The sequence below is a fragment of the Neoarius graeffei genome, chromosome 11 (genome assembly GCF_027579695.1).
Source record: "Neoarius graeffei isolate fNeoGra1 chromosome 11, fNeoGra1.pri, whole genome shotgun sequence".
NCBI classification, from domain to species: domain Eukaryota; kingdom Metazoa; phylum Chordata; class Actinopteri; order Siluriformes; family Ariidae; genus Neoarius; species Neoarius graeffei.
Genome location: NC_083579.1, coordinates 4,536,052 through 4,550,273, shown reverse-complemented (window position 1 = coordinate 4,550,273; position 14,222 = coordinate 4,536,052). Strand labels below are relative to the sequence as shown.

General features: G+C 44.0%; 1 protein-coding gene across 2 annotated transcripts; it reads left to right on the top strand.

Moving 5' to 3' along the window:
- Positions 1 to 4,695: 4,695 nt before the first annotated feature.
- Positions 4,696 to 13,220, top strand: ikzf5 (IKAROS family zinc finger 5). Of its 2 annotated transcripts, none has more exons than XM_060933291.1 (4): positions 4,696 to 5,028; positions 7,114 to 7,267; positions 7,565 to 7,738; positions 8,796 to 13,220. In XM_060933291.1, the coding sequence occupies exons 2-4, from the start codon at positions 7,135 to 7,137 to the stop codon at positions 9,662 to 9,664; spliced, it is 1,176 nt and encodes a 391-aa protein (XP_060789274.1). In that variant the 5' UTR covers positions 4,696 to 5,028; positions 7,114 to 7,134; the 3' UTR covers positions 9,665 to 13,220. The 2 variants fall into 2 exon arrangements, with proteins under 2 accessions (XP_060789274.1, XP_060789273.1); XM_060933290.1 differs by having other exon boundaries at positions 7,111 to 7,267.
- Positions 13,221 to 14,222: the final 1,002 nt, after the last annotated feature.

The window sequence follows — 14,222 nt, the reverse complement described above, 5'->3', positions numbered from 1 at the left end:
ACCTCCCTCTGCACAAGACCTTTTGAAACAGCCCAGGCCTGGCCCACTATGACTGCAGCTCGGCCCATAATTCGTGGTGAATTTCAAATTTCGACCTCTTTCTGGAGCGTTTTATTGGTTTGACCTAGATTCTTTGTCTCAGGTCATGCTATACAAACATCATGAGAATACAGGTAATTGGGTCAGGTAAGTATCACCGCTTACCACAGGTGGTCAGATTGTGAACCATTGGTCTGTTGGTTGAGCGTGGCTATAGCCCATGTAGCCGGCTAGTGGTAAACAAACTTTGGTAAACTTTGGTTGCATCGGTCTGGATCCGTCCCTACAGTGGGGTTGGAGTTTTGCATTCCAACCTTCACACACCATGTCTTCATGGAGCTCGCTTTGTGCACAAGGTTCTCGTCATTCTCAAACAGGTTTAGTTCCAGTGAAGGGAAGCTGTAAAGCTACAGTGTACAGAGGCTTTCTACGCAATTACATGTTTCTAACTTTTTCAAAGAACCACATCAGGGGAGCACATAGTTTTGGCCGTATCATATATGTATTTTTTTCCCATAATGTAAGTTAAAAATGTATGTTTGAAGAAATAAGTGAATTTGAGAAGAGCAGCAGTGTGAAGGTGGACAGGTGCAAGTTGGGGATTCACTCTGATGCTCTTCTCTGATGTGCCACGCTGACAGGTCGGGGATGTTATCCTGCGTACAGCAGTACCGTTACTTGAGCGTGGTGTGTGAGTTACACTGAGACTCTCATTACACTGCAGGAGATCCAGAGCTCTCAGGGTAACTGCTCGTTTGTCACACACTCCTCAATGCTCTTCCTAAAACTCTGACACAAATGGGGCAAGGCGATCATCAGCTCACTTCCCCACTGCTGAAATATTTAACACCATCAAACATACATGAGTCAATACGACGAGTTCGTGTCATGCAAGTCGCTTCAAGTGCTCATCAAACCGATCCCGGAATCCAACCGCGGACTGTTTACACAGCCTACAGCCACAACTTTGTGTTTCATAAAGAAATAATGGAGTCAATTTTATTTTATATCACCATACGTCTTATATAAGTCTTATAAAAACATCACAACACATCAGAAATCATGAAATATTATTCACTTAAATTGTAAGACATCACAATTATGAGATCATTAAATTGACAACTTGTAATTTGGGCTTAAGTAAATGTAATTATATCACACCCACTGGAGCTGTTATGGGGTACCACGGTGGTGCAGTGATTATCACTGACCCCTCACAGCAAGAAGGTTTTGAGTTCAAACCTCATGGCTGACTGGGGGCTTTTTTTGATGAGTTTGCATGTTCTCCTTGTGTGGATTTCCTGCAGGTCTCCGATTTCCTCCCACACTCCAAAGACATGTGGATTTGGCCAACTGGTGACTCTAAATACTCCAGGGGTGTGAGTGTGACAGTTGCTCGTCCCTGTGATAGTTTGGCGACCTGCCCAGAGTGAACCCCGCCTCTCACCTGAAGTTCATTCAGCTACAAGACCTTCAGTGAAACCAGGCCCTGATGTTGTGTGAGGAGACCTCGGGTGCAGTCGGAAAATCGAGAATCAAACCTGCAGCCACACCAACCCTTTATTCCCTAATACTGTATATTACATTGACACGAGTGTATTACTGGGAAATACACCAGTGGTATTTTTCATCCGAGCTCCATCCAGGACATGGAGAACCAAAACCGGGACATAAATCTCTGTATGTCACTCATGAGAGAATCGATGATAAATTTTGTTTTGATAAATTTGGGTCCTCTTTGTTTGTGAATGTGTCGATATAATAAAAAGAAAATCACACGTTGGCTTGAAGATATGAAGTTTATCTTCTCGTGTTGAAAAACTCTCATTTTTCATACAAAATACATTGCGGATCTAAGCGACATATTTAAATAATATTGGCTGGCGTTGAGTGGGATATCAGATATATTCCATTCAGCCAGCATGATATATCTGATATACCATGAAAAAAGGCCAGCCATTATTATTATTATTATTATACATACACATTCTGGGCGGGGGCGGCACGGTGGTGTAGTGGTTAGCGCTGTTGCCTCACAGCAAGAAGGTCCGGGTTTGAGCCCCGTGGCCGGCGAGGGCCTTTCTGTGTGGAGTTTGCATGTTCTCCCCGTGTCCGCGTGGGTTTCCTCCGGGTACTCCGGTTTCCCCAAAACACATGCAGGTTAGGTTAACTGGTGACTCTAAATTGACCGTAGGTGTGAGTGTGAATGGTTGTCTGTGTCTATGTGTCAGCCCTGTGATGACCTGGTGACTTGTCCAGGGTGTACCCCACCTTTCACCCGTAGTCAGCTGGGATAGGCTCCTGCGATCCTGTAGAGTAGGATAAAGCGGTTAGAGATGATGAGATACACATTCCTTTTGGGTGTTCAATGCATCATTCTCTTTCAAATTTCTCTCAAAATCTTCCGTATTTAACGAAGCAAACCTGGCGGCCATGTTTGTTTACAAATTGTCACAGTCACTCACTTGCTAGCGTGGAAGTTTTACGTCTCCAACGTGTGACATCGTCATGTTGTCTTGATAACCATGCAATATTGTAAACTATATTCAATGCTCGTTCTCCATTAGGTTGAGTGATGTAATACACGTAGGATAAGCGATATGCTAATAATATTGCATGCTGATAAACCAAATGAATGAAACCTGCTAGAAGGGAATAGAACATGTTTTTATTCCATGGAAAAAGTGTCCTGTACTGTATGTATAATAATTCCTGATCTTTCACTCTGATGACGTCACTCCCAGTCTACTGAACCGGTTCAAAATTAAAATTCTTTTGATTAACTTGCATTTGTGTGTGTCCATATAATATAAAGAACATTACACGATGGTGCGAAGATAGGAAGTTTATCTTCTCATGTTGAAAATATTTTACATTCATCACTCAAAGGCAAACTTAATATTGTCACGCAACCGTGTAATATCCTCTATGTCTATATTCTGCAAGGTGCTCACATCCTCCATCATGGAGCTCCAATATGCTGACGATAACGCCCTAGTGGCTCTTTCTGAAGCGGACCTCCAAAGCATCATAGACGCCTTTGTCAGAGCCTACCAACTCCTGGGACTTGATATTAACATCAGGAAAACTCAGATACTGTACCAACCAGCCCCTGGCACACCCTCCAAGGCCCCAGCAATCCATGTGGACAACAACATCCTGGAAAATGTGGACCGATTCATGTATCTTGGCAGTCTTCTATCCACAAGAGCTGACATTGATGCAGAAATCCACCACTGCATAGGGTGTGCCAGTGCAGCTTTTGCTAGGCTGAGAGACAGGGTCTTTGACAAACGTGAAATCCTGACCAAAACCAAACTCCTGGTCTATCAAGCTGTCATTCTTCCCACCCTGCTCTATGGAGCTGATAGCTGGACTACTTACAGTAGACATCTGAAAGCCCTGGAGCAGTATCACCAGCGATGCCTACGCAAGATTCTCAGGATCAGCTGGGAAGATAGACGGACTAATATCAGTGTCTTAAAGGAAGCCAACATCGCCAGCATCACCTCAACTATCGCTAGGCACCAGCTACGATAGACAGGTCATGTAGTACGCATGCCCAACTACCGCCTTCCAAAACAGATTCTGTATGGCCAACTAAAGGAAGGAAAGCGTACCCAAGGAGGGCAGAAGAAGCGGTACAAAGACATGATCAAAGTACATCTCAAAAAGTGTCACTTCAATCTCAATAACTGGGAGGAGGCTGCCCTCAAAAGAGATGAATGGAGAAAGATGGTCCATGAGGGTACAGCACACCTAGAAGAGGACCTCCACCGTACTGCAGAAACTAAAAGGCAACTGAGGAAGGAGAGAACCACCACCAAAATGGCTCCTCAAACCCAAACCTCCAGGACAACAATCTACATATGCCCCCACTGCAATAGAGACTGTGGATCGAGGATTGGCCTCAACTGCCACCTGACGACCCACAAGTGACCAGACCCACCGTCAGGAGGACAATCATACTCATTATGAGTGATCGCCGATGATGATGATATTCTGCACGTCTTTGTAAATAATCTCTTTCCTCCCCTTCCTCTTTTCATCTCATTATCTCTAGCCGCTTTATCCTGTTCTACAGGGTCGCAGGCAAGCTGGAGCCTATCCCAGCTGACTACGGGCGAAAGGCGGGGTACACCCTGGACAAGTCGCCAGGTCATCACAGGGCTGACACATAGACACAGACAACCATTCACACTCACATTCACACCTACGCTCAATTTAGAGTCACCAGTTAACCTAACCTGCATGTCTTTGGACTGTGGGGGAAACCGGAGCACCCGGAGGAAACCCACGCGGACACGGGGAGAACATGCAAACTCCACACAGAAGGGCCCTCGCCGGCCACGGGGCTCGAACCCGGACCTTCTTGCTGTGAGGCGACAGCGCTAACCACTACACCACCGTGCCACCCACCCCTTCCTCTTATCCTTTGATAAACATTCTTTTTGTAATGCACAGCTTTAAAGTACCTGAGCCTCAAAACAAGCCTTTCAGTGTAAAATCGTCCCTGACATTTTGTTCCCATGAAAAAGACATTTGATACAACAAGCCTGAAGACCAGAGCCCTGCTCTAAACTCACGTAGGAACCAAAGTATCCGAAAGAGCAGAATAGCCGGAAGACATTTATCGATGCACTCGCGTACTGCACTTCCTCGGGACAATTCCCTTTTGTTTTGGGTCAGCTCGGGCTCGGAGTTTAGCTTAGCTAGCAAGGCTGCGCGGTTTCTCAGACACCCAACGGCAGCTTCCATCGTCTTTATGCCACCTTTATTATTTTATACCCAACACCAGGAGCGCGTTTACAGAGCTGTCAATGTGATAAAAGAACGTTTTATTGGCTAATTGTTTGGCTAGCTAGGATTAGCATAATCAGAGATGGGGCGATATTTACATGTTTACTCGGATATCTGATTGAATTTATCCTACGCAGATTAAGTGTTTATTTTCTGCTTTGTTTCACAGAGACTCGGCTGTCTGAACGGGTGAGTAATAACTAAATTAAACCACTCACACCACTGCGAGCTGACTAGCTAGATGCTATCTAACGTCTTAGGTTTTTTTCCCCCCACATCCACAATCCGGCAAGCCCCGCCCGCGTGTTCTGGTTGGATAGATTGACTGCTGGAAAGGTTGACTCGTCTGTTAGCCAATCCGAGCGCAGTAGACGGAGCAATACAGCCAATCATAGCGCTAAGGGGCGGGGTTTGTGTAGGAGGACTTTAGGGGAAATACGGTAGCTAATAAATAAACTGAAGCTGCATCATAGCAACAGCACCTGATACCTGGTTTGTGTCCAAGCGAAAGAATCTTAGTTAGTAATAACTGTGTGTAAATAATTTTAATTACTAAATAATTGTAATTAAAACATAATTTAATTATATTAAAGTAACGATGCGTTAACATTTGTTAACTGTCGTAAAAACTGTCGCAATTTACGTCTTTTATCACTCACAGACTTTTTATTTCTGCAATGTTTTTCATTCTGACATCCATTACTTTCTCTCTTTCCTTCTGCTTTTCTTACATTTTTACTTTATAGTCTTTCTTTCTTCCTTTCTGATTTGATGATTTGCAGTAATTTAGTGCTTATAGTATTCAGGACTGTGAAATAGAAATGACAAAATCCGAGGAAACAATTTTAGCAGGGGGCCTGGGGGCCGCAGGGCCCCAGAAGCTGAAGAGATTTTGTGTATATTGATAGATTTGAAGCATCTCCTGAAAGCAAATATTTTCTCAACCATGCCATTTAATTTGAACTGTTATTATTATGTTGAAATAATACAATTTGAACTGATTTACCTTTTAACTGATAAGGGTTCACTTGAAGAATGAAAATATATCAATAACATACCTCATACTGTAAATTCACTTATATTCTTGTGTCGATTCGTATCAATTCATTGGGTACCATAATGTCTTTTCCAGGGGGGAAATTCTAGACTGACTATTAAATAATAGTCACTAATGTTCTTGTTTTTGAACTGATTCAATCCCAAAATGTCCTTCTTGTTCATGTTAGACAGATTCTAGTCAAAAACTATATACAACTATTTACAAGTCAATATTTATATTTATTTCCTTTTCTTTGTTAGCAGTTTCTTCAGCTTAGAAAGCCTACGCTTTTCTTTCTGACTTTCTATACGGCTTTTCCTTGCTCTTTTGGTCTCTCTTTCATTACATATTCATGATAACAATGAACATTATGAACAATAACATAAGTTAAAGCTACATAAATAATAAATGTGAACAAGATGGTCTACCTGGTAATCTATAGTTCAACAGCTTCAATTTCACCAATTCCGCATGTTTTTTTCCTTTAACATGGTCAACCAAACGTGTTCTTCCACCAGAACCATACTTCACATCCTGATGGCACAAGATGCAGTAAGCTTTCCCCGGTTCTTTTATCTTCCGTATGTGCTCATGGAGATATTCACTACCGGCTTTAAACTCCAGCCATCGCCAATTCCATAGATTTTTGATGCCGTTTTCCTTGTCAATGTTTTTGACATCGTCAGTCTCACCGTCCTCCCTCTGAACGATGTCCCTCCGTGACGCGGACATACCGAGAAATTCTCCTTTTCAAAACCGTTGATATCGAAAGCGTGTTTAAAGAGCACAGTGGTAAAACGAAAAGAACACAAGATTCGCGCCATGATTTGTAAGCATGGCACAAATGCCGTAAACTGGTCTGTCATTGTCGCAAAAGAAAAAAAGATACCAAAAAAATTAGTGTCATTACAGAAAGAACAATTTGCGGTAGGCTCTTTCCCAGACTCGCCGGCTCAGTGACACTCGCTGTACGAGACTACTAGCGGTCGGTAGACAACAACCCCTACCCCCCCAATTTGTTATTGCAAAATTAGATGATTTACTAAAATGATATTTTTGGTGGCCAAATTTGCGGAATTCCGCGGATCCGCGGATTTTTCACAGCCCTGGGTATTAGTGATTTAATTATTTTTGTGCTTTAAATAGTGTAAATATTCAACACTGGAGTTTTATGTCAATAAAAATGTATCAACAGCTTCACTGATAAGAGTGTGTGTGTGTGTGTGAGACAGCAGGATCCGGCCCTGATCTTCCCAATGGGCGAGGAGAAGCCGGAGACGCTGGATTTTGTGAAGGACTTTCAGGAGTATCTGAGCCAACAAACCCAACATGTGAACATGATCTCAGGCTCTGTGAGCGGCGTGAAGGACACGGAGGACGTCCCGACAGGTCACACGCACACACTTAACACACTCGGCACATCCAACACCGCTGTGTCTCAATCAGGCTGAGTTCACACAGGAGGTGTTGATGAATTTTCTATAACAGCAGCCCTGACAGTATCACAGCTGCAAATCGCTGGTTTATTTTAATGTGCTCATTCTAATATGTTATCGTTTCTATCTTAACTGTTTTCTGACATCTTCAGGACAGAGGAGTTTACGTTTCTCGACAACATGACAAGCTGCTTTTCTTTTTTTGTCTTATTAATTGTGGTTTGTCGTTGTGTCCTCTTTGCTGGACCAGATCTGGGACATAATGGACTCGATCACCCACCAGTGGACATTTCTCTGGAGGACGGGTCCAACATGCTTGTGGACGGTTTTGAGAGGACGTACGACGGGAAGCTGAAGTGTCGTTACTGTAACTACGCCACCAGAGGAACGGCGCGGCTCATAGAGCACATCCGCATCCACACAGGTATCCACCAATATGAATATACATAAACATGCAAATTAGGATCCGCCCTCACATCTTCCTGACATCCCTAAGGCTGCTGGGCCATAGAAGGTTCACGCTGCACGCTGCATGCTGCACGCTGCACGCTACACGCGTGTAAAGAAAAGTGGACAAACGTAGCATGACTTGCTCTGGGCCATAGAACGGCGTTCACGTTGCACGCTGCACACTTCACGCGTGAAGCATGAAATGAACATGCACACTTTTTTCTAGGCGTGAAGACGGAAATTCCAGTCAATGCATGCGGTCACCGCCGCGCCAGCCAATCAGAACGGGTCTAGGGAGATAACGCTATGCTTTCAGGGGAAAACTTCAGAAAAAATATAATTGAATGGTATAATTGAAAAATAGTTCTTCATCGGGATTGTCAAGCAGATTATAGAATGTTCGGTGAAATTCACCACGGGTTTCTCTCAGAAGGAAGTGTTCTCGGCTCCAAATTCTGTTCCTTTTTCTCTTCCTCTGTCTCAGTAAAAGCAGAATGAGGCAATCGTCGTCATCCGAAGAGTCCGTATTGTTGGTTACTCGGTCAAAGTAGAACAGACGCAACACGTGAACATCCAAGCATGAAGTTTAATGGCCCAGGGTCCGGTTCTTCACGTGAACGTGTAGCGTGCAGCGTGCAACATGCAGCGTGCAGCGTGAACCTTCTATGGCCCAGCAGCCTAATATCCTCGTCATTCTCGTCAGACAAACTGGTCATGAATATAATATTGCCAGGACAACCACCATCACTAACAATAGCTAGGTTAGGTATATAGTGTAGGAACTTGTGTGTGTGTGTGTGTGTGTGTGTGTGTCCTATTGTTGAAAGACTAGAGGTGTAACATTGTCATGCTTTAATAATTTGCATAACAACAGATCTGATTGGTTAAACGTTGTTGAGCTCATATGTATCCCCACCTATTGTAGTAATAAAGGAATCGTATTGAAGAAATATAGTTTGATGAACTGATGCAAGAAAAAGTTCTTTATAGTGGAGTGTAGTGGATGTAAGTCCTCTGTCTGTCTCCCTCAGGTGAAAAACCTCATCGTTGTCATCTCTGTCCCTTTGCCTCGGCGTATGAGCGCCACCTGGAGGCCCACATGCGCTCTCACACCGGCGAGAAACCGTATAAATGCGAGCTCTGTGCGTTCCGTTGCAGCGACCGCAGCAACCTCTCACACCACCGCCGGCGACGACACAAAATCCTCCCCACCAAGGGCACCCGCTCGGCCCCTCCTTCTCACCGCCGAACAATCTCGGCACTCTCGAAACGGGGCGGGGCTTTCGCATACGGTCGCCGCATCCTCGTCGACCTAGGCCTGCACAGGAAAAACGACGCTGACGAGAACAGTGGCGCTAATGATGAGAGGAATGACCTTCACAGTCCCTACGTCAGTTTGGCTGCAAAAGATGTGGAGAAAACGAATGATTTGGAACACAACCCACTCAATCAGCTCTCCGCTTTGGCCGGGCAACTTTCCAGCCTCCCTTCTGAGACGCCGGCTTCTCCTAGCGCAGACTCCCTTCCTGAAGAAAAACCCTCTTTCCTTATACAACCATCAGCCGCGGTTTCCAGCAACGTCTCCTGTCCCATCGTGACGCTCACGCCAACGCCGGACATTCGGGACGCAACCCACGGGGGGCAGTGCAGCGACCGGACGAGCACGCCCAGTAACAGCGGCACGAACAGCCAGCCGGGAACACCGAACCCGAACCACGAGCCGCAGCTGCTCCAGCACTGCCCCCACTGCCACATCTACTTCCCTGATAACGTCCTCTATACCATTCACATGGGTTGCCATGGCTATGAAAATCCCTTCCAGTGTAACATTTGTGGCCATAGGTGCAGAAACAGGTACGATTTTGCCTGCCACTTCGCCCGAGGACAGCACAAACAGTAAACCTCTACAACTTGGAAGAGACCAGAAGTTTTTCCGTTCAGCGTTACTGTAGGATATTGTAGTTATGTACAGATCTGGGAAATGACGCATTCAATGATGTCCCTCATTGCATTTATGCTAAAAAGAACAAAAACATGGCAGCTGGCATTCCACTTCTAGGATGAACAGCACAATCCAAACAGATAATCAGAAATAGGAAGTGCCCCCCCCCCCCCCGACCTTTACAAACAGAGGCTCAGAATGCCCCCCCTCCCCTTCTTCCCACCATGACGTCATAGGCATTGCTGGAAGTCGCTTACATGATTGTGTATGCGATCGCGGAACATTAATTAACTGATGCACCCACCACCTGGTTTCACTTTAAACTTCCTGTTTTGGATTGAACTGCTGTCACACAGGATGCAGGATTGTGTTTTGCATTAAAAAAGTACCTAAACACTTCACTAGAGGGCAGCACGTGGATGGAGGATCAGGGTAGGACTGGCTGGGGTACTACTTTCTGTTTTATCCTCCACTCAAGATGCCATAATGTAAAATACCAAGAAGGAGCAGACCAGAATAGAAAAAAGTATATGCTAAGTAATTTATAACTCGTTTATTCTCTTGTTTATAAGAAGTTAACAATCTTTTGTGTAGATTTTTGTGGATTTTTTAATCAGGCAGCTACTGGACACCCATGCCTCCCTGATCTAGCTCATTAAGGGAACTGTGGTTATGAGTATTGAATAAGGTATGCGTTGATCATCAGACAGTTATCATGATATTCAGGATGCATGAGATGGTTATGGAGCTTCTGAGGGTTGCAGATGACGGTAGGTGATATCGTATGCCGTGATAAAAGTTGAGGTAACTATTGTGGTATGAAAATAAATTTTATATATATATATATCGGCACATGACTAGTATTGAATAGTTGATAAAGTTGTATTTAGCTGTAAAACTTGGAACAGTTTTTAAAGCGACAGTTCAACCACATGTCCACAAATGTCCATGGTGTCTGCTTCTACCACAGATGAAGTCAGTCAGTGGGTGGAACGTGGTGGCTTGGTGGTTAAGGTGAATAACAGGGTTATTCATTAGAAGGTTGTGAGTTCAAATCCCACCATCACCAAGTTACCCTTGTTCAGTTCTTGAACATGACCATTAACTCCATTGTGCAGTTGTATCCCTTCTCAGTTGCAAGCCACTTTGGATAAAAGTGTCAGGTGGATGATCAAATGCAAATGAGGTATTTGATGCTTGAAGGTCACGCCCTTCTTTTTTGCACTGGAGCTACACAATTCCAGCTAGCCAACATATAACAGAAGCTTATAGGCTCCAGTTTACAGGGTTCCTGCTGGCTCTCGTCATTGACGAACATCATCCATCAGTGACAAAGCGAAAATTACTAGCAGTCATCACAGTGACGAATGTATTTGTCATCTTTATCGTTATCGCAAATTATATTTTCTAGAAATCCCTCCACGAATCCCTACGTTTGCCAAAATCCAACTGCAGTGAAGAGACGGTGGGAAGCTAGAGTGTAAACAATGAGCACATGCTTGTGACCAATAAAAGTCAACTACACATAATGACCAAATGAGTGCCAAGTTTTTGACCAATCGAAGTGCATCTTAATCCGCCTGGTGTGCTGGTGTAATTATCTCTGCATGAACCAAACAATGGCACAGTCTAAACAGACAAAGTTTTTTGGGTGGGGTTTTTCAAGCAATGAAAATGATTTAAGAGCTGAAACAGCCACGGGGGAGGCACACTCGGAGCCCCGACTGTCCCCGAGCTCATCAGACAGTATTGGTAATACAGGGGTTGGTAAAAAACACTCACAGCCCCAACCGTCCCCGAGCATGTTGAACAGTGTCGGTAATACAGGGGTCGATAACAAAAAAATAATGCCAAAGTGAAAGTGCTGTCAGCCGTGGCAAGTAACTGAAGGGAGCTACATTTCAGGTGGCTAAACACTTAGGGGGGCACTTTCAGGCATGGCGTGTTGAGTTCCTGCAGCTAACATGATGAAAAATGCAGTGTTATGCTATGTTCAGCTTGTAAATTGATGGGAAAATCAAATTCCTTCACTGTTGGTTGTTTGAAGATTCTTCTTGACTCTGTTCAGAAGCATGCCAATACAAAAGACCACAAGCAGGCTCCTACTGACGAAAGAAGTTTGGGGTCAATGGCCCGGGCTATTGAAAAAAGGTGCAAATCTGAGAGTGGAGCGGTTCTGAAAGCTATGAAAACTGTGTATTATTTGGCTAAGACAAGTTGTCCTACTTTGGACTTTGGTGACATGGTAGACTTTCAGATCGCCCAGGGTGTTGAAGGCTTGCAAGATCTTTGTGTCGATAAACATAGTAACTGTAGACGACAGTTCTATTAAAGAATTTCAGCGAGCCATCGCTAAGGTTATGGTGGATGATCTGTTGAAGGAACTTTGTGACTCTGGGATGTTTGGAATTATCCTGGATGAGTCAACAAACAGGGCAACTGAAAAAAACTTGAATCCTCATTATAAAATACCATACACGTGGTCATGTGAAAACTAAATTTCTCTGTCTCACAGATCTTGATAGTGGTACAGCTGATGCAGTGTATCAAACTGGTGTTAATATAGGGTTGGATCTTAAGAATTGTGTTGTTGCTACTCATGGGGCCTCTGTAATGGTAGGAACCCGCTCAAGTGTCACCACGAGGTTGAAGCAGGTCTGTCTGTTTATTGCATCAGTGCACTGTATTGCCCACAAGCTTGGTCTTGCAGTTTCTCAAGCTGTCCCGTACCTGGACACTTACCAGGAGACCCTCAATGCCATTTACATCTACTGTCATTATAATCACAAGCGTCAGCCAACTGTCAAGCATATTCAAGAAGTATATGAACAAGCACAAATTAAATTTAAGCAGGTGTTTGAAACCAGGTTGTAAAGGTCGCCAATAAGTCTACCTTTTTATATGGCTAAATGTTTAAGAATGTATAAAGTAATTCTTGTTAATTAGTATCGCCATATTAACATTGTAAGTCATTGCCAATTATCAATGTATGCCACGGATTTTGGGGATGCGATGTCTTTAAATGGATGTCACTAGGCCAGAGGAAGGGGTGGGGGGAAAAAATTACCTGGAGGAAGAAGCCGGAGGTGAGCGCGTGGCGTTTGAGAGTCTCCAAGCTTGGATTACCGCGTCTGTTCTCATGGGAATTTTTTTTTTTACCTACCAGACTGTTGGATTACGGCAAGTTTTGGAACATATTTCTCTGGACGCATCAACTGGCGAGGTTGCGCTTTCTTCTTTTAATTACCGGAAGCGGTGTCTCGTCAGACTATGAGCGCCTCCCTCCGTGGCACGTGTGTTTTCCTTTTCATTTGGGATCTATATTACGATCGGACTGGATTACCCTAAACCTTGACTTTGGGCCTAATAGGGAAGCGAACTCAAGGGACATTTTAGTTTTTTTTCTTTTTTGGGGGTTTCATTCTGTTTAAAAGCGGCGGCCACTCCGCACTTCCTGATTTAAGCAGCCTGAGCAGCCGATGTTTGTGTTTGAATTACAACTTCACCAATTTTACTTGTTGCCTCCAGTATGTTTTTTCGTTAAGATATTTACCTTATTTGATTCATAATGTGATGGAACTTGGGCATTACTGACAAACTTTGATCATAATTTATATGTTACGCACTGGTAGTAGGCCAGCGCGAGTTAACGTTACTACAGCCTGCTTTAGATCCGCCCGTGACTTAAATAGCGTGTAACTATTTTACCTAGAATCAAGGGAGGATTGTTACAAGGTGGCACTCTTTTGAAGGGGCTGTGGAGGCTGTCCTAAGAAATCTGAGCCCACTAAGCTCTGCCTTGCTCCAGGATAAAGATCCAATGATGAAGAAAATGGGTACATATAAATTTGTAGCTACAACTCACTTCCTTACTGATGTCCTGACCTTGGTTGGTCAACTGTGTTGGGTTTTTCAGAAGAAAAACTTGGATTTCTCTCAGGCACACAGATCTCTCCATTCCTACATTAGTGCCATTTCTGATTTGAAAGACAATCCTGGTATTAATTTCCAGATGTTTCTTGATGGTCTACCAGCTGCACCAGAGGGGTCCATAGAAGGGTCTTTCAGTTGGGAGGGTCATGCTATTGTTGACAGTGTTGCAAGGAGAGAGAGGTTTGAAAATATGAAGGGACAATTCCTTACTAATCTTGAGACCAACCTCTGGTCCAGATTCCCTGATAGGGATATCCTTGGAGCTTTCTTGATCTTTGATCCCTCAAACCTACCCCCTTATGGGGACCTGGCCAGATATGATAATGATGAAGTCAAGACCATCTGTAGTTACTTTGGTAGAAAGAAAGGTGAGACCCCTGAGGTGATAGATAGTGCTGCATTTAAAATTGAGTGGTCAACTTTCAAATATCAAATGACTGCAGAGTGCAGAGACTTGTCCTTTGATGGAATGTGCAAAGACATTCTTTCTGAGTCTTCTAACTTTTTTTGAAGGACTATCCACAGACCACGAAGTTGCTGTCCATTGCCTTGTGTATCTCTGTTACCAGTGTGTATTGTGAGA